General features: G+C 40.5%; 1 protein-coding gene across 1 annotated transcript in view; it reads left to right on the forward strand.

The window, feature by feature from the left end:
• The window catches only part of dcc (DCC netrin 1 receptor), a 563221-nt gene that overhangs the window by 43205 nt on the left and 499039 nt on the right, over window positions 1-20977 (forward strand). The window contains exon 2 of the mRNA XM_062031404.1: window positions 1501-1788. Within this exon, the coding sequence (XP_061887388.1) occupies window positions 1501-1788 (288 nt within the window). The remainder of the gene's footprint in view (window positions 1-1500; window positions 1789-20977) is intronic.

The following is a 20977-nucleotide window of genomic DNA, read 5'->3' on the forward strand; positions in this document are numbered from 1 at the left end:
TAGCCACAACACAACCAGGCTTATATTTAATATGCCACAAATTAATCCTGCATAAAAACACCTGCGTGTTTGTTACGCTAGCTCCTAGCTCCTCTGCTAGCTCCTAGCTCCATAGAACACGCCAATACAATTCAAACACCTGATCAACACACACAATCACTCAGCCCAAAAGACCGTTCACCTAACCCAAGGTTCATAAAGCTTATATATTTTTAAAAAGTTACGTACGTGACGCGCACATACGGTCAAGCTCTCAAATGTTTAGCAGCCAAGGCTGCATACTCACGGTACCTGATATTCAGCTGGGAATGACTACAACAGTAAATAAACACAAGACATATATATACTCTATTAGCCACAACACAACCAGGCTTATATTTAATATGCCACAAATTAATCCTGCATAAAAACACCTGCGTGTTTGTTACGCTAGCTCCTAGCTCCTCTGCTAGCTCCTAGCTCCTATGCTAGCTCCTAGCTCCATAGAACACGCCAATACAATTCAAACACCTGATCAACACACACAATCACTCAGCCCAAAAGACCGTTCACCTAACCCAAGGTTCATAAAGCTTATATATTTAAAAAAAGTTACGTACATACGCAAAAAAAAGTTGCGCACATACGGTCAAGCGATCAAATGTTTAGAAGCCAAAGCTGCATACTCACAGTAGCACGTCTGCGTCTTTGTCATCCAAATCAAAGTAATCCTGGTAAGAGTCTGTGTTGTCCCAGTTCTCTACAGGCGTCTGTGTAACGAAGTCAAAAGTCCTCCTGGTTAGAGTCTCTGTTATCCGAGTTCTTCCATCTTGACTGCATCTTTCGGGAATGTAAACAAAAAAGCGCCGGCTGTGTACTGTTGTGGCTGACTACGTTCGAAAAATACGTCCATTTCGCACCAACAACTTTCTTCTTTGCTTGCTCACCTTCCTTCTCCATAATGCAATGAACATGATTGAAACAGATTCACGAACACAGATGTCCAGAATACTGTGGAATTATGAAATGAAAACAGAGCTTTTTCGTATTGGCTTCAATGTGGAAGGCATACCCGTGTTCGCCGGGCTACGTCACGCGCATACGTCATCCTCAGAGGCGTTTCGAACCGGAAGTTTAGCGGCAAATTTAAAATGTCACTTTATAAGTTAACCCGGCCGTATTGGCATGTGTTATAATGTTAAGATTTCATCATTGATATATAAACTATCAGACTGCGTGGTCGGTAGTAGTGGGTTTCAGTAGGCCTTTAATGCTAGCGACAGTTATTACGGGGTTTCCTGGTCTTGTGAGTTTACGCACGGGTCAAAAACTCCGCTGCGTGTCTGTGTGGACATCTTGTGTGCCGCTGTGGCATAATATGAGTGTGCATTATTTCTTTCTTTATTCTGTAGTGGAGAGAAATCCTGTGTACTGTGGACTGTGTGTGACGCCCTGTTCTTTTTGTTTCTATAAAAAAATGTTTGTAATATATTTCATCTTTTTCCATCTTGTCACCTTCAGGTCCACTAAGGGTAGTCGTCCCCACAGAGTCCGTCTCATCCTATCTTGGTGATACAGCGTTGCTCCGTTGTGAGGTCTTAGGAGAACCGACGCCCGTCATACGCTGGCAGAAAAATCGAGACGATTTGCCGCTGACTTTTGATCCCACCTCTCGCCTGGCGGTGCTGCCGTCTGGCTGCCTGCAGATCAGCCGTGTCCAGCCCCCGGACTCAGCCACATATCGTTGCTTGGCTGACAACCCCGGTAGCACACGGACCGGGACAGACGTCGAGCTGCGGGTTCTCCCAGGTGCGTGCCGTATAGTTTTAACCTTCTGCGCAACATACTGATCTTGTAATGGTGGTTCATTTTCTAATATTTTTCCTATAAGAATCCATTGTGACAGATAATAAATATTAAATATTTACAGTTTTAGACCTGACTTGAATTCATCAAGTTCATAAGTGAGTATAGAAAACATTTAGGAGTGGTTGTCTCATGACAGTCATGTGACTATCCCAAGATATTCCCCTAAATGTGTCATGTAAGCAACCTCATTTCCAAAAGCTTATTTTTTACAAGTAAAGTTCATTTTAAATCCATGTAACAATTTTAATACTGTCACATATTACAATCCAACTGTTCTTACTATGTTTTTCAATAAATACGTAGAAAACAGGCTGGCTATATAATATACAGTATATATATATATATATATATATATATATATATATATATATATATATATATATATAATATATATATATATATATATATATATATATATATATATATATATATATATATATATATATATATATATATATATATATATATATACATAAGGCTAAAAGCCTTATAAGGCTTTTAGCCTTTAAATTGATATGGAAAGTCTAAAGTGATGTATTTGTCACAATAGCAAACATGCTAAGACACTCAGTACATGTCATTGTTCCAATGATTTTTCATCAATATGTTTTTGTTTGAGTCTACCCTTTTTACTACACTAACATGTCAAGTTAAGAATATATTTTACATGTAACATATATGCAACACAACAGGTCTTTTACATCAATTAATACTATTTTACAAAAAACATTATTCCTGTATTTTATTTGTTACACTTGCTGTGTGGTACAGTATATCTATTGATTTATTGAAACACAAATGGGTTTATTTGTTCAACAGTTCAGTTTACTCTCTCTTTATATTCCTTTTGACAAGTATTACTTCACGTTTTTGCTAAAGCTGAACTAGGAATTTGCCAAAGCCACCGTTGGATTTAATATAATTATACTGCAGTCATTCATTTGACAGGTTGTCATTATTTTTCCTCAGTCTGGATGGCTCATTAAAGGTGTAATTGTTATACACTGTAATTAAAATCTGCAGTCTGTCGGTCTCTAATGTACCATACTCTCCGAGACATTAATACAAGTCAATACATTGTCCACTTTATCAGTCAGATTAGTTTGTTCTCTCTATTTTTGGTTAACAAGCACTTCAGTTCCTGTGTTTACTCCCGCTGGGGTTCCCTGGAGCTAAAGTGTAGGCATCCAGCAACATATGTGCTGTGAGGGGCAGGTTGCTTAAAATTAAACATATTACTTTTTTTTTCAAATAAATTCAGTGGCCCTCTTTTACACTTTTTAAAACTAAGGATGTCCCGATCAACATTTGTGGCATCCAATTTGATCCCATTTTGAGTCCGGATCAGATATTTAAAAAACAGATTGTACAACTAAAACTGTACCGTATTTTCCGGACCATAAGGCGCAGCGGATTATAAGGCGCACTGCTGATGAGTGGTCTATTTTTGATCTTTTTTCATATATAAGTCGCACCGGGTTATAGCCCGCATTAAAGGAGTCATATTAATTTTTTTTTTTTTCTAAATTGAAAACACTTCCTTGTGGTCTACATAACATGTAAAGGTGGTTCTTTGTTCAAAATGTTGCATAAAGTATGTTTTACAGATCATCTTCGAGCTGCTTTCTGACAGTCGCTTCCGGATGCGCCGTTTTGTGGGTGGTCTTATTTACTAGGCTCACCTTCGGCAGCGTCTTCTCCCCGTCATCTTTGTTGTAGCGGTGTAGCGTGCAAGGACGGGAGTGGAAGAAGTGTTAAAAGATGGAGCTAACTGTTTTAATGACATTCAGACTTTACTTAAATCAATAACTGAGCAGCACCTCCTCATCCGGAAACAACAACACCGGAAATGTGTCCCGTTAAAAACCGTCCGACCGGAACTCTAATAACTAAAGTTCCTTGGGTGAATAATGTAAACTCACTACACCGGTATGTTTTAGCGTTTTCATGGTGAGTTTACTGACAGATATAAGTAAGAACTTTACACTACTTTATATTAGAAAGGGCAACAGCGGAGGATGAATTCCACATAACAAGAAGATAGAGAAAAAGAAGAAGCTTATCAACTACGCCGTCGTCACAGACTACAAAGGCGGACGCACACAATTGTTCAGCAGTTATGCAGATCCCAAATACAGATCAGCAGGTACTAGAAGAAAAGAAAAGTGACTTTTGCATAATATTGCGAAACAAAACGCCAGATGATATGTCTTACCTTATACACACACCATAATAATACTCGTATGTTGAAGCACATCAAACGGTGCAGCCTACACTTATCTCTTATGTTTGACTGCTATCTACTGGTCACACTTATCATTACACCATGTACCAAATAAAATTGCTTCGAGGTGGGTAAGCTCAACCAAACGTATTCCTTACATTAGGCGCACCGGTTATAAGGCGCACTGTCGAGTTTTGAGGGGAAAAAATTATTTTATAGTCCGGAAAATATGGTAAAGTAAACAGAATAACACATTTTTATAAGTTTATACTACTGAATTTGGAATTTGCTAATATTGTTGTAAATCCGATGATGTATATGTGGTTTTGAATGCTAAATACATTTCTTTGAAAAAAACTAAAGTGGCTAGGGCACAATAACTAAACAAAAGCAAAAACTAATACTAGCTCCCATTTAAATTATTTGGGTTTTTCCACTAAAATCATTCCTTTATTCAGAGATGTACTTCCTGAGTTTGTAAACAATGAAGCGGCTTCGCACTCTGGATAGACAACACGTTTGTTGCAGCTTCGTCTCATATTTGTCCTGGCAAGACACAAAGCCTCCTGGTGCAACAAATAATCTGGAAATGCAATTGTCTCTCCCTGAGCGTGTATCTCTTTTGAAGGAATCTTTCACGTGATTACAATTTTGAGCCATGTAACCACTGAGACACAGTAAAGATCGATGTTCAGTTAAAGGAAAATATTGCCCATCTCTATTTAAAACCTTTGTTTTTGTAGCCCTTTTCAAATTTTAAAGCAAAAATAACTTTACAAAAATCATATACTCACACTATATAATGACAGTGACAGGAAATAGCCAAACATGAATCACCGCAAAAGTCACATCTAAAGACAAACATGCAACAGAAACTTAGCAACGTAAATGCCAGAAAAGACAAAGAATCAGTTGGGAAACTTGGTTTCTCCATTAGATACGGGTGGATTGCACCCTCCAGGCTGAAAGTGACATCTCGCTTGAAGGAGGGAGTCTTGAGGTCTTCTTCATGAGTGACGGAAGGCTGGAGTCTGAGATTGACAGGCGGATTGGTGCAGCTTGTGCATTAATGTGTGCGCTGTATACATTCATATCCTCACCTACAGTCACACATGCCCAACCGGGGGGAAGACTTTGACTAGACAGTGGTGTCAAAGTCAAGGCCTGCGGGCCAGATCCGACCCGCAAATGAATTATCTATGGCCCCCAGGATGATATATGATTAGTATTAGAACCGGCCCACAGGCCACAGCCGCCTGCTGCTGTTTTGCACGCACTAATACTCCATCAGTGTTGGCGCTAGGAATTTTCAAAATGCGGTCAAGTCATAAAAATGGGGTCCCACAGTAAAAAAATGTTGGTCCACTTTTTTGTAACCGTTTTGAAAACAAATGAAAATGTATGCATTATCCTGTTATTTCTCACATTTTATATTTTTTTTTGGAAAAAGGTTGTCATAAATGTTACTTTATTCATTAAAAAATGTTTTATGCATATGTACATTTATTGAGTTATAAACATTCATTCACCTTCTTCTTTCCTTCATGTATCTAAACTTTACTGTTGCCGGTATTTTTTTCTATATTTTTATTGTAATATTTTCAGAATGTGTTTGTTCTATTGTTGGCCAAAGTAAGACAAAGAAAACAATCTGAAGTTGTCTTTATTTTTAAATTTTAATGCCATGATTCCTAAATAGTATGCACAGATTTTCTTCCATCTGAGCTAAAACGACTTTGACACCTCTGGACTAGGACTAGGGTTTTGTCTCGACCCCACATGGACAGCTAGGTTTCCCTCTTGAGACTGCTTACCCCATGACCCACACACGGATTAGTGAAAAAAAACAAATGAATGGAAAATAGTTACTTAACTACCAGACCTTGAAAGAAGAAACTGAAGAAGAACAAGAACAGGACACAACGCTCACAGTTGTGGCACGTTAACTAGAAATATGGAAGGTAAGAAGAGAAACATTCTGGCGTCTTCCTGCTGCTGACGCTGTGCTTTTGAACACTTCTACCTCAGAGGCGGATGCGGGTACATCTCCCTGCTCTGCTCTAAATAGAGGGAACAGAACAAATGAACTAGGAGGAGCAATCAGTACAAATGACTGAGAAAAATTTGAAATTTGAAGCAAGAAAGCAATACCAATTGTGCATGATGTTCATGGTTTAAATTTTCAGAACTTTAGGAGCAAATTCCAGACACAAATCGCAAACAATAGTAAATAACGCTAATAAATTCCGTCTAATATACCGAAGCAAATTTGAAAAGTATATGAACAAGAAGACATAATGAACCCTTTTGAGCAAAATAGTAAATCATATCCAATGTTGCTACAGTCTTACTCAGTGTAATTGTGCGTCTTAAATAGTGAATCATTAATCAATCAAAGTTTATTTATATAGTCCTTAATCACTCTCAAATTTCGGTGACCCTCCCAAAAATCATCACGTCCCGCTTTTCATCCAGTCCAGCGAATGCTGGCCTAGTCACACAATATGTGCTGCTTCAGCACGCACACACATGTGAATGCAAAGCATACTTGGCCAACAGCGATACAGGTTACACTGACGGTGCTCGTATAAATAACTTTAACACTGTTAGAAATATGCGCCACACTGTGAATCCACACCAAACAAGAATGACAAACACATTTCGGGAGAACATCAGCATTGTAACACAACAAAACAAATACCCAGAATCCCATGCAGCCCTAACTCTTCTGGGCTGCAATATACACCCCCGCCCCCAACCCCGTTCACCTCAACCGACGCACGGAGGGAGGGGGTTTGGTGGTAGCGGGGGTGTATATTGCAGCCCGGAAGAGTTAGGGCTGCATGGGATTCTGGGTATTTGTTATGTTGTGTTACGGTGTGGATGGTCTCCCGAAATGTGTTTGTCATTCTTGTTTGGTGTGGATTCACAGTGTGGCGCATATTTCTAACAGTGTCTAAGTTATTTATACGGTCACCGTCAGTGTAACCTGTATCGCTGTTGGCCAAGTATGCATTGCATTTGCGTGTGCGTGCTAAAGTCGCACATATTTTGTGATTGGGCCGGCACATTGTTGAAATGGATGAAAAGCAGACGTGACGACAGCTCGTGGAGGACGATAAACGCAATGCCTTTAAAGCACGCCCCCAAGACTGTGGTCCGGGTTGACGAGATATAATGACTGATGAACACCTTAGTTCGATAATGAAAGATGCCTCAACTCAAAGCCTGAGCCCCGACATTATTGAACTAGCATCCAAGAAAAGATGGCGGGTATCTGGCTTGGGCACATCAGATTAGATCAGTGTGTTGCAAACTGAGCAGTTTAAAGTCCTGAATGGTTGGTTTATTCATTGTTATTTTATTTTCTAATTTATTAGCCTGTGGAAAAAGTTAATGTTGATATTTACCTCAGAAGGCTGCAAAGAGAAAAGAGGCATTACATTTTTATTTAAATTGTATTTGATATGCCATTGACATTTTTTAATTATTATTATTATTATTTGAAACTCGATTTTGCATGTCACTATTAAGTTATATAAGCCTTGCTTGTTCAATATTTAATGCAAAACTTGTTTGGGTCCCTATTAAAAGGTTAATTTGTTCAACCTTGGCCCGCGGCTTTGTTCAGTTTTAAATTTTGGCCCACTCTGTATTTGAGTTAGACACCCCTGCTCTAGCATGTAGACACGTCGGGGCGCAGAGACGTCACCGACTGATGCATAAGGAGTGGTCACCCCGGGTCCAGGCTTAATGTGAAAGTCCAGTCCATTGGGAGGGCAGCAGGGGATCATCTTGAATGGAGACAAGTCAGCAGCGCAAAGAGGTCACCACCTGATGCAAAGAGGAGTGGTCCATCCTGGGTCCCGACTTGGGACAGCGAGCGCCTCATTCGTGGAGTCTGATCCGTGGTCACCAAACTGTCACACACAATATAGAATTCTTGGAAAACTGGGATTATTATTTTTTTGGAGTGTCAACAATATTCTTTTTTAACACAAAATAATGCAAAATGAGTGCCCTCACTTTTTCAGCAGGCGAGCTACTTATTAAATTTGGGCATCAGGCATCTAAAATGCCTTCCCACCTAGCCTCTGTACCTGCCTACCTGCTACGCTCACCTGTCCTGCGGAGGAAGCACGCCAAAAAGCGGGGGAGACGCAGAGGTCTTCTGGCGAAAATCAAGGCGTACTGTAAGTCTCACTCTGGGACTGCTCCTGTCCTCTTTTCACCCGGATACCCGGAATCACACGGACTGCGTTGGATCCAGCCCGTGACACCTGCGCGTCTGGCCACCTGCCTCCGTCATCTACCGCTGGCAGCGTCGCTGCACGGACGCCTTCCCCGACGCCTTCCCCGACATCACGATGTGGACCACGGATGCCTCCGGCCGCTGTGTCGCAACTCTCCACCAGCTAGCGAGGAAACAACTCTACACTTGTGTCTGAAAAATTTTAGGTCGATAGCTAGCAAAACACATCTCCTGAATGACTTATTCGTGTCCCGCAAGTTGGATTTTATGTGCCTCACGGAAAATCTGCAGCGGGAGAACGAGTTATTTTTTCTTAAGGAGCTGTGTCCTCCGGGCTGTCATGTGTTTGGGACGCCTCTGCTTACTCGGCTTGGCCTTTGTTTATTGGGACTCTTTCTGCTGCAGACTGATGAACACAAACCCGTGCAACTCATTCAAGCTTCAGACGTGCAAGGTTGGAAACAAACACTCTTTTTTACTGTGTTTTAAAGGCCTACTGAAACCCACTACTACCGACCACACAGTCTGATAGTTTATATATCAATGATGAAATCTTAACATTGCAACACATGCCAATACGGCTGGGTTAACTTATAAAGTGCAATTTTAAATTTCCCGGTAAACTTCCGGTTGAAAACGTCTAGGTATGATGACGTTTGCGCGTGACGTCAATGGTTGAAGCGGAAGTATTTGGACACACAGCTCTGTTTTCATCGCAAAATTCCACAGTATTCTGGACATCTGTGTTGGTGAATCCTTTGCAATTTGTTTAATGAACAATGGAGACTGCAAAGAAGAAAGCTGTAGGTGGGATCGGTGTATTAGTGGCTGGCTGCAGCAACACAACCAGGAGGACTTTGAGTTGGAAAGCAGACGCGCTATCCGACGCTAGCTGCCGACCGCATCGATGATCGGGTGAAGTCCGTCGCGCCGTCGATCGCTGGAACGCAGGTGAGCACGGGTGTTGATGAGCAGATGAGGGCTGGCGTAGGTGGATAGCTAATGTTTTTAGCATAGCTCTGTCGAGGTCCCGTAGCTAAGTTAGTTTCAATGGCGCCGTTAGCAACAGCATTGCTAGGCTTCGTCCGGCGGTACAGCATTAACCGTGTGGTTACAGGTCCAGAGTTTGGTAGTATTGTTGATCTTCTGTCTATCCTTCCAGTCAGGGGCTTATTTCTTTTGTTTCTATCTGCATTTAAGCACGATGCTATCACGTTAGCTCCGTAGCTAAAGTGCTTCACCGATGTATTGTCGTGGAGATAAAAGTCACTGTGAATGTCCATTTCGCGTTCTCGACTCTCATTTTCAAGAGGATATAGTAGCCGAGGTGGTTTAAAATACAAATCCGTGATACACAATAGAAAAAGGAGAAAGTGTGGAATCCAATGAGCCCTTGTACCTAAGTTACGGTCAGAGCGAAAAAAGATACGTTCTGCACTGCACTCTAATCCTTCACTCTCACGTACCTCATCCACAAATCTTTCATCCTCGCTCAAATTAATGGGGTAATCGTCGCTTTCTTGGTCCAAATCGCTCTCGCTGCTGGTGTAAACAGTGGGGAAATACGAGGAGCCCTTCAACCTGCGATGTCACGCTACTTCCGGTACAGGCAAGGCTTTTTTTATCAGCGACCAAAAGTTGCAAACTCTATCGTCGATGTTCTCTACTAAATCCTTTCAGCAAAAATATGGCAATATCGCAAAATGATCAAGTATGACACATAGAATGGATCTGCTATCCCCGTTTAAATAAGAACATTTCATTTCAGTAGGCCTTTTAATCTACAGATCGCCTGGTCCTGCTCGTCTATTTTTAGACATATTTACTGATTTTATGTCATCTATTGTTAAGCTGGAGAGTGTATTAATTATTGGTTATTTCAATCTCCATGTTGATAACTCCTCTTGTCCCTTGGTAGCCGAGCTGGTATCTCTTATGGACTCATTCCATTTTTTACAGCATGTGTCGGGTCCTACTCACTCAAAAGGTCATACTTTAGATCTGGTCTTTTCATTTGGAGTAAAAATTTACCAATTAAGTATTGAAGACCTTCAAATAAACGACCACTATTGTATTGTTTTTAATCTGTCGTTCTCACTGACTCAGTCTCCTTCCAAAGTGAACAAACAGACACGCATTTTAAATGACTGCAATCAGCGTGTTTTCGGTTCTTTTTGACCCAGCAACTTTTACGAGCTGTGATGATGTTCATACATTTATGACTAACTTCAATCATCATTGTTGGACTGTTTTTTACACAGGAGCACCAGCTAAAAACACTATAGGCTCTCTTATAAAAAACTTAGTGCATGGTTGAATGAAGCCATTTCCAGCTTTAGGAGAAGCTGTCGGAAAGAAGAATGTTTGTGGAAAGCCACAAAATTAGAGGTTCATTGACTCCGTTTTAAAGAAATGATAATGGAGCTAAATGAAATGATGAAACATGCTCGCTCAGCTTTCTTTTCAAATCTTGTTTTGCATAATAAGAAACACCCTTAAGTCTTATTTGACACTATTGACAATCTTGTTGTACCTCCATCTCCTGAGGTGCCTGTGTACACACAGGATGACTAATAGATTTTTGAACTTTTTTGTGAACAAGCTGCAAGACATAAGGGCCAAGCTTTGATAGTTTGTGCACTACACCAGCCTCTGTGTGCTCATCATGGTCTTCCTTTACTCCTGTCAGCCTACAGGATGTTCAGGTTTTAGTGGGCAAAATGAAACCCACGTCGATCCCTGTGGACATTGTTCATACTCTACTGTTCTTAAATGTTTTTGATGTTGTTGGTCCTTGGGTGGTAAAATTGATCAACCTTTCCCTTCAGTCTGGCTCGATCACCAGCTTTTTTAAACATGCTGTGGTGAATCCCATCCTTAAAAAACCTAATCTTGACCCGGTGGAGCCTATAAATTACTGGCCCAAATCAAAACTTCCTTTTATGTCAAAAATCATTGAAAAAGTGGTAGCTAAGTAGCTAACCTACTTTTTGGAACAACATGATTTTTACAATAAATACCAATCTGGCTTTAGGTTATTTCACTCCACCAAAACTGCTTTTTTGAAAGTTTCCAGTGGCGTGATGATGGCCGCTGACTCTGGTTGCTACACAGTTTTGGTTTTACTTGATTTGACACCTGCCTTTGATACTGTGGATCACAGTATACTGATAGATCGCCTCAAATCTGAGACGAGGTTTTCTGGTGCTGTTCTCAGGTGGTTTACTTCTTATATACTGTATATTTGGGAGAACTTTTAATGTTGCTCTTAATGATGTAATGTCCAATGTGTCCAACCTGTCATGTGGTGTGGCCCAGGGTTCTGTTCTGGGGCCTGTTTTATTTGTGTTGTATCTGATGCCACTTGGGAGGTTGATAATTTCTATGCAGATATTCAACAGTTATTCTCCTTCATTGAATCAGAGTTTCACTTTTTATCTGAGTTATTGGAGTGCGTATCCTCTATTAAAAACTGGTTGTCCTCAAATTTCCTCAAGATAAATTCAAACAAAACGGAAACTCTGATAATTTCCCCCGATAGAAATATCCCCCTGATGAAGAACTCCCTTAGTGCTCTGGGTGCATCTGTTAAAAGCAGCCTCAGAAAGCTTGGGGTTGTGTTTGATCAGTCAATGTCTTTGGAAGGTCACTGTCGTCAACTGATCAAAAACTGTTTTTGTCATCTCAGAAATATTTCTAAAGTGAGAAATTTGTTGTCAAAATTGGATCTCGAAATGATCATTCACGCGTTAATTTCGTCTCGCATTGAATATTGCAATTCTCTCTTCACCCTTTTCAACAAGTCGACGCTAAAGAGACTTCAGACGGCTGCCAGACTTTTGACCGGTGCACCCAGAACAGCCCATACCACCCCCATCTTATCCAGTCTTCATTGGCTTCCAGTTAAATTCCGCATTGAGTTAAAGGCCTACTGAAACCCACTAGTACCGACCACGCAGTCTGATAGTTTATATATCAATGATGAAATCTTAACATTGAAACACATGCCAATACGGCCGGGTTAACTTATAAAGTGCAATTTTAAAATTCCCGCCACACTTCTGGTTGAAAATCTCCTTTGGATATGATTTATGCGCGTGACGTCATAAAATGCACGGAAATGTTTGGGCCCTATTGGACACAATACACAAAGCTCTGTTTTCTTCGACAAAATTCCACAGTATTCTGGACATCTGTGTTGGTGAATCTTTTTGCAATTTGTTTTATCGAACAATGGAGGCTGCAAAGAAGAACGTTGTAGGTGGGATCGATCGGTGTCTTAGCGGCTAAGTACAATACTTACAGCAACACAACAAGGACTACTTACCCTGATAGAAGACGCCTAGCTGATGCTTGCCGCCAAACCCACGGATGAAGTCCTTCGTCGCGCCGTTGATCGCTGGAACGCAGGTGAGCACGGCTGTTGATGGGAAGATGAGGGCTGGCTGGCGTAGGTGGAGCGCTAATGTTTTATCATAGTTCTGTGAGTTCCGGCTGCTAAGTTGCTAAATTAGCCTTGGCGTCGTTAGCAACAGCATTGTTAAGCCTTACCAGGCTGAGAATTTTTAACCGTGTAGTTACATGTACATGGTTTAATAGTATTTTTGCTCTTCTGTCTATCCTTCCAGTCAGGGGTTTATTTATTTTGTTTCTATCTTCATTTGAGAACGATGCTAGCACGTTAGCTCAGTAGCTAAGCCTGTCACCGATGTGTTGTCTTGGAAATAAAAGTCACTTTAAATGTCCATTTCGCGTGCTCGACTCTCATTTTCAAGAGGATATAGTATCCGAGGTGGTTTAAAATACAAATCCGTGATACACAATAGAAAAAGGAGAGAGTACATAGTTCTGTGAGTTCCGGTTGCTAAGTTGCTAAATTAGCCTTAGTGTCGTTAGCAACAGCATTGTTAAGCCTTACCAGGCTGAGAATTTTTAACCGTGTAGTTACATGTACATGGTTTAATAGTATTTTTGCTCTTCTGTCTATCCTTCCAGTCAGGGGTTTATTTATTTTGTTTCTATCCTCATTTGAGAACGATGCTAGCACGTTAGCTCAGTAGCTAAGCGTGTCACCGATGTATTGTCTTGGAGATAAAAGTAACTTTAAATGTCCATTTCGCGTGCTCGACTCTCATTTTCAAGAGGATATAGTATCCGAGGTGGTTTAATATACAAATCTGTGATCTACAATAGAAAAAGGAGAGTGTGGAATCCAATGAGCCAGCTTGTACCTAAGTTACGGTCAGAGCAAAAAAAGATACGTCCATCACTGCCTCTCAAGTCCTTCACTGTAACGTTCCTCATCTACGAATCTTTCATCCTCGCTCAAATTAATGGGGTAATCGTCACTTTCTCGGTCCGAATCTCTCTCGCTCCATTGTAAACAATGGGGAATTGTGAGGAATACTAGCTCCTGTGACGTCACGCTACTTCCGGTACAGGCAAGGCTTTTTTTATCAGCGAGCAAAAGTTGCGAACTTTATCGTCGATTTTCTCTACTAAATCCTTTCAGCAAAAATATGGCAATATCGCGAAATGATCAAGTATGACACATAGAATGGATCTGCTATTCCCGTTTAAATTTAAAAAAATAATTTCAGTAGGCCTTTAAACATTTTAGTCCTGACATTCTGTGCGTTGCATGGTGGGGCCCCTCAGTACATCACAGACTTGTTATGCCCCTACTCTTCAGGGCGCAGCCTCCAGTCTTCAGGCTAGGGCAGGGGTGGGCAATTAATTTTTACCGGGGGCCGCATGAGCAACCCGAGCACTGCTGGAGGGCCACACTGACAATATTTCAATTAAATTTTGCTCAAATTATTTTTGATATACCGTAAGATAGATAATAATAATAATAATATTTTCATTTAACCTAACTTATCTTTATACAAAAGCAAAAGGCTTTTGATGGTTTTATTTTTAACACTTTCTTACACAACACTTCCTGATGTACATTACAATACAAAAATGTCAATTTCTGTCACTTTATCCTGCATCCTCTTTGTTGTAGAACCTTTATTTAACCAGATAAGAAAACGTTGTGAACGTAGCACGCCTGTAAGGTGATTGGCGAAGAAGGAGTAAGCGTTGCTGTTGCGGAAATAAGGAGTGAGGATTGGTTTTCCTTTTGGAAAGAACGGGGTAAGTTGAGCTGTGTTAGTATAGCATGCTCAATAAAAGTTTAAAAAGTGCATCAGACTTGGTGTGCACTTCTTCTGGACGCTACAATTGATGTCAGAAGTGGGATGAAATGCCTCCCAGTTCGCCTTGCCATCAAACCTGGGATTCTTCATTGAGGGCGGAATTCCCCCCGTGGCAAGCAGCGTGGCTGCACCTGTATACGCTCCCTCTCTCTCTCTCTCTCTCTCTCTCTCTCTCTCTCTCGCTCTCTCTCTCTCTCTCTCTCTCTCTCTCTCTTTGCGGCGAGCTCCTCACGTGGCACGTACCTCCCGATGACGTAGCACACAAGCAGCGCAGTATGCGCAAAGTTTTACTTCTGACACCAATTGTAGCGTCCAAAAGAAGTGCACATCAAGTCTGACGCTCTTTTAAAACTTTTATTGAGCAAGCTATACTAACACAGCTCAACATATCTCGTTCCTTCCACACGCACGTCTCCTCACTCCTCATTTACGCAACTCAAGAAGACAACATCTACTTCAGCAGGTCGTTGCACTATATTCTTTAAACACAGCAACGTGTGTACCACAAATAAGCACACAGCTTTACCTTTACTTGGCAGTCCATGTCTTGTTGAAAACACGCCATTCGTCATCAACTTTTCTCTTTTTAGCGTCTCTGGGATAACCGGGCATCACTTGTCGCTGTGCGCCTTCCCTCACAGGACATACGCACATATAACACTTTTCAAAATAAAAGCAGCACAGTTGTATTGCACGCACGACAAAGATGTTTTTTTAAATTTATTTTGTAATTTGAGATTGCCGCTGCGCGCACGAGCATACGTCCACACGGAAGTAATACAAATAACGCTTTTCAAAACAAAAGCAGCACCGTTGTATTGCACACTCGAAATAGATGCTTTTTAAAATTTATTTTGTAATTTATAATTGGCCTCACGCGGGCCGGACAGGGACGTACATAGGGCCGGATGCGGCCCGCGGGCCGCACAATGCCCAGGTCTGGGCTAGGGTCTTCTAAAGATCCCGAAAATTTGTTTTAAAACCCGTGGAGACCTAGCATTCAAGGCTGTAGCTCCCAGACTCTGGAACAATTTGCACCAGTCCCTCCGTGATCTTGACTGTGCTGAACCTTTTAAGAAACATTTGAAAACTTCTCATTTTAGTAAAGCTTTTAGTTAATACACCTTTTAACTACCATTTTTAATCACCTTTGTATCCTGTTTATGATGTTGCCCTTGTTTTTTTTAAATTGAATTGTTGTTTTACTTTACTTATATTTTGTACAGCGCTTTGTGATTTTATCTGTGAAAAGGGCTTTATAAATAAAATGTACTTACTTATTTTAAAAGAATCTTTGATGTGCAGGCGCGGGTAAATGGCGGGAGTAACTATCAAAGGCAGCATGAAAATATATTATATCTCGGTATGGCTGTATTGTCTCAATTACATACTTCTTTCTAAAATATACCAGTATATAAATATACGCCGGGCTTTCGCATGATGATTGAATGATCTTTCTGAGGCTGAATCGCTTTTTGATTGAAAGCCAAATTTGCGAATCAGCAATCTTAAAATATTAACCACTGCCAAACAATTGCTTTACTTTTCATACCCTGTTTTGGTTTTGTTATGTTTTTCATGTGTTGGGTGTTTTGTTCCAGTTTAGTACTCTTATTTTTTCCCACTTCCTGTTCTGTGTATGTTGACTTGCAGTGACTTTATTCCCCTGCCCCTAAGCGCTCAAGAGTGTTTAAATGCCAGCATCAGCTGCATGTTGCTGCTGGAACATTGTTTCATATTTGTTTCTCGTTGGTATGCTTTCATTGCTCAGTATTTGTTATAGTTAACTGCACATCGTCTCCTGTGATGATTTCAATGGTTCTTCTCTTTGAGGTATTCCATAACAATGATATTCCCTAGATCAATGTTATCTTGTTGGCTGTATTGCCTGTAACTGTTGGCGCAATGCTGCCTTCGCCTTTTTGATATTTTCCAGAACACTGATGTTCTCCAGATCAGTTGTGATCTTGTTGCTTGGTATTCAACAGTTGTCGCAATGTTGCATTGTCCTCTAGCAGCATCTCTTTTACTGCGGCATTGTCCTCACTGAGAATCTTCATTTCTTCTCTGAATGTTATTATCATCTTGAAATTCCCTTCAATCTCTCTCTCTGGTTATGTTGCACTAACGCTCTTGTATTCGGGTCATCTGTTTCAGGCAATTCAATCTGTGAGTCAATATGTGTCTGGCTGACAGTTTTCCGTGGACTACGTCTCATCATGGTTGTTAGCGGCCAACTGAATGCCGTTGGCGTTGTTAGTTTTGACGGCAGCAGCAATTCTAAATTGCTTATTTCCTCAATTGTTGTACCTTGCACCGATCAGAGCTTTGTCAGCCTGTTTTAGAGATCACGTAGTGCAGTGGTCCCCAACTACCGGTCCAGGGATTGGTACAGTTCTGTGACGCATTTCCTGCTAAACACACCAATAAGCTTGTTCATAGATATATAGTAAAACTCCTAATAAGAAGTCACCATTTGTTATTATATTTTTATAACTTTTTTACATGCAACAATCAATGCACATTAATAAACATACAAAATGTAAATGTTTCGTAAGCTGGCTTGTTAAGTGTTTGTGATTCCAAAGACGGGGAGGACCTCAGGCAGCATGCAGGAAAGATGATTCTTTACTTCAATATATAAAGCAACATAACATAAACTGGATGCTATTTTAGCGTGGCATGAAGACAGCAGAGTGAAAAAACATACGTAGCATGAAACAATAAAACCAACAAACATCTGTAGCGAACAGCGAACAATCGACCATGGACCAGCAACTAAGACAAGGAAAACACCAGAATATAAAGGGGAGTGATTAGGGGCAGAACCAGGTGAGGACGCTAAACAGAAAGAAGGTCCGGCTAATCAGCCACTTGGCAACAAGAAAATGTAACCAAGGGGGCAAAGGAGCATATAAAAACTCCTTTATATATATTCTTTACTTAGAGCAACATAATATGTCAATCTGTGTTAGTCCTGTGATGAGGTGGGGACTTGTCCAGGGTGTACCCTGCCTTCCGCCCATGCAGCTGAGATAGGCTCCAGCACCCCCCGCGACCCTGAAAGGGACAAGCGGTAGAAAATGGATGGATGGATAACATAAACTGGATGCTAGTATAGTGTGGCAGAGTGATAGCAGTGATAGCAGAGTGAAAAAATGTACGTTGCGTGAATCAAACAATAAAACCAACAAACAAACCATCGTCTGTAGCGAACAGGGAACAGTAGACCAGCAACTTAGACAAGGAAAACACCAGAATATAAAGGGGAGTGATTAGGGGAAGAACCAGGTGAGGGTGCTAAACAGAAAGCATGTGCTGCTAATCAGCCATCTAGCAACAAGAAAACATAACCAAGGGAGCAAAGGAGCACTGAAAAAACATAACAGACCACTGAACTAAGGGGAATAATCCACAGACTCCAACCTGGTGTGACAAATCATAACAAAATGTGCCCGATTGTAGCCTAAGGCTAATTTCCATCTGCAGTCCAAGGCAGGTTAATGGTATGTACTGTAGTAAATACCAAATTTAGTAGTATACCATCAACCTTTCAGGGACTATCTCATCACAAAGAAGCAAGCCCAGGGCTCCCACTAATTCAGAGTTTAGTGTATATTTAATTTTTCATGCATTTAATTTTGCTGTATTTGTCTGAAACACGTGAAAGGCAGGTCCGTAAAAATAATGCCTTCAATAAACCGGTCCCTGGTACAAATAACGTTGGGGACCCCTGAATTAGTGTGATCAGAAATGCTTAAGACGTGTCCAAACTTTCACGGTTTCGCTGTACAGCTTTGGGTTGCTACGCAACAGCTTTGAGCTAGCTTTTTAGCTAGTTAGCCTCCGTATTGTGACCTCCAGTTTGCTTGTTGTCGCAAATCCCTGCCTCCTGCTAGGCAGAGTTCAAGTCGAAAATGCTAGCTAGCTAACCTGTAGCTGTGATTACAATCAGTGGTCAGGAAGCTCCAATTCTTGTCAAAAACTGTGGTATTGAGAGCAGGGCTCTTCTTTCTCCCCTGTAAACATTATGAGCAAAAAATAAATCCAGTATAACATAATCTAATTTCCTCACGCATCGTGTGGAAAACATCAGTAGAAGAGGATGCAATCTAGAATACTAGAGGCTTACCTTATTTTTCTCTCACTTTTAAGCGCCAGGTCAACTTTTTTATTTTTTTTATCCACACTATAACCAAAACCCTTCTTCTTCAAAGTCAGAATCATTCCTTAAAAATAGTACTCTCGTTTGGTCCGTTCTATTTTGCATGATTCAATTTGACTGGAAAGGTCCATACTTTCCTCATATTCCCATCATTAGGAAATGTAGGCAGGCTGACCGCTTTTTTAGTTGTATTGCTACAACCTGCAGCAATGCGTCTGGCAAACATATGTACTAATTCCTTCAAATTATCCGCAAAAATATCGTGATTCAGGATGAAAATACTAGCAAAACATATACTATGAAATTGCCTATAGCCTATTGCAGGTGACGTCAGCAGGCTGATGCAGCCCCGCCCATTCATTTTTTAGCTAAAAGTGGGCGTTCCAAAATGTGCTGTGTCACTTTTGTGTGGAATTTTACCTGTAGACATAATTTTTAGGTCCAGGACTATGAAATAAGTGCCACTGTTGTCAGCATTAGGGGGCCCTTTAAGCACTAATGGTTTTGGATTCTAATGTGCTGAGAGAATGTTGTCTTGGCTGATGAGCAAGTTTTTAAATTACAACCACTTTAACATTTTGTCCTTGGCAAAGCTTGATTGGCTTCATGGTTTTAACAGGTGAAAGCTGTTAAAAGGGTTGTTAAATACTGCAGACTTAGTCATTCTTATTGGCACTAACAAAGTCATTTAAATCGCCTATAAACAGGCACTTTCATATCATATGTGTAAGATGCTTTTATAAAGATACTTTTTTAATTTTACAAGTCAGAATAACAAAGATTATTCAAAAAACTAACAACTAAACAACTATACATTAAATATATAGATATATTCTCTTTGAGAATAGAGTTAAAGTAATGCAGTGGAGTCCAAACTATATATATATATATATATATATATATATATATATATATATATATATATATATATATATATATATATATATATATATATACACAGTATATATATCTTTTGTGATCACTTGTTGACAATGTTAAAGACTAAATTGTAATGTGTTTATTTTGTTTAGAATTTAGGTTGTATTAGGGTTTGGACTTGGACTGCGTAGATTTTCTGTGCACGGAGCCTGGGGCACGAGAGCAGACATGCACCTTCGAGAGGACATTGATGTGGACTCCCCTAGAGGGGGGGGGGTTACCCACATATGCGGTCCTCTCCAAGGTTTCTCATAGTCATTCACATTGACGTCCCACTGGGGTGAGTTTTCCTTGCCCGTATGTGGGCTCTGTACCGAGGATGTCGTTGTGGCTTGTACAGCCCTTTGAGACACTTGTGATTTAGGGCTATATAAATAAACATTGATTGATTGATTGTTTGACTAGGGATGTACGGTATACCAGTACTAGTACCAGTACCGCGGCACTGATGAATTACAAACGGTACTATACTGCTTCTAAAAAATACCAGTACTTTTTTTACGAACATGACAGCGCGCTGTTGTCACGTCGTGACATTGGTGGTAAATTGAGCACAGGCGCATGTTAGGCAACGCACAAAGTACTTACAAACAGAAACAGTATGGATATAAAAGAGGAAGAATGGAAGCATTTTGGCTTAAAAGCTAACAATAAAGTTGAAGCTATAAACACTGAAGCGCCACTCAGCAAGGGGTGCTTAGCTCTAGCTCTGGTAGCCATTAGCTAGCTAGTGGCTAATGTTCACTCACATTCGATAGTGTTTGAGCTGCTTCTAAATCACTAATCCTCGCCACCATGGCGACAAATAAAGTACGTTTCTCACAAGTATCATCCCTGCAGGACGAGGAAGAGCTAAACATGTTTCATTTCACACAGTAGGAGGATACAATTGCTAACCGCTAACAGCAAGCCAGCACTCCTGAATGTAAACAAATGCCGCGGGTAGGTCTACACAGACATCAACTGTAATGATACCAAGTATCAATAATTAATGTTCTTTTCCCTGCAACAACAACAAACCTACTTTTCACGACTTTATGAGAGCCAACAACGACTAATTTGAGACATATTCTAGCCTGAATATAAGGAGGTTGCGCAACATGTTTGAGAAGATGCGTGCTAAAGAGATGTAGCTTTAGTGAAACACTATAGCATCATGTAGCAGTATTGCTAAGTGCTGAACAAAATATACAAACTAAGAACATAATAAAACAACCGTTTGGATGAAGTATTAATTATAATAATAATAACAATAATCCTCCCGAGGGGTTAAAAAAATTGTTGCCACAAATGAGCGTTTTTTGTATGTCTTTCTCATAATCTCCGCGTCTAAATTGAATGTCATG

The sequence above is a fragment of the Entelurus aequoreus genome, linkage group LG21 (assembly GCF_033978785.1).
Source record: "Entelurus aequoreus isolate RoL-2023_Sb linkage group LG21, RoL_Eaeq_v1.1, whole genome shotgun sequence".
Taxonomy (NCBI): Eukaryota; Metazoa; Chordata; class Actinopteri; order Syngnathiformes; family Syngnathidae; genus Entelurus; species Entelurus aequoreus.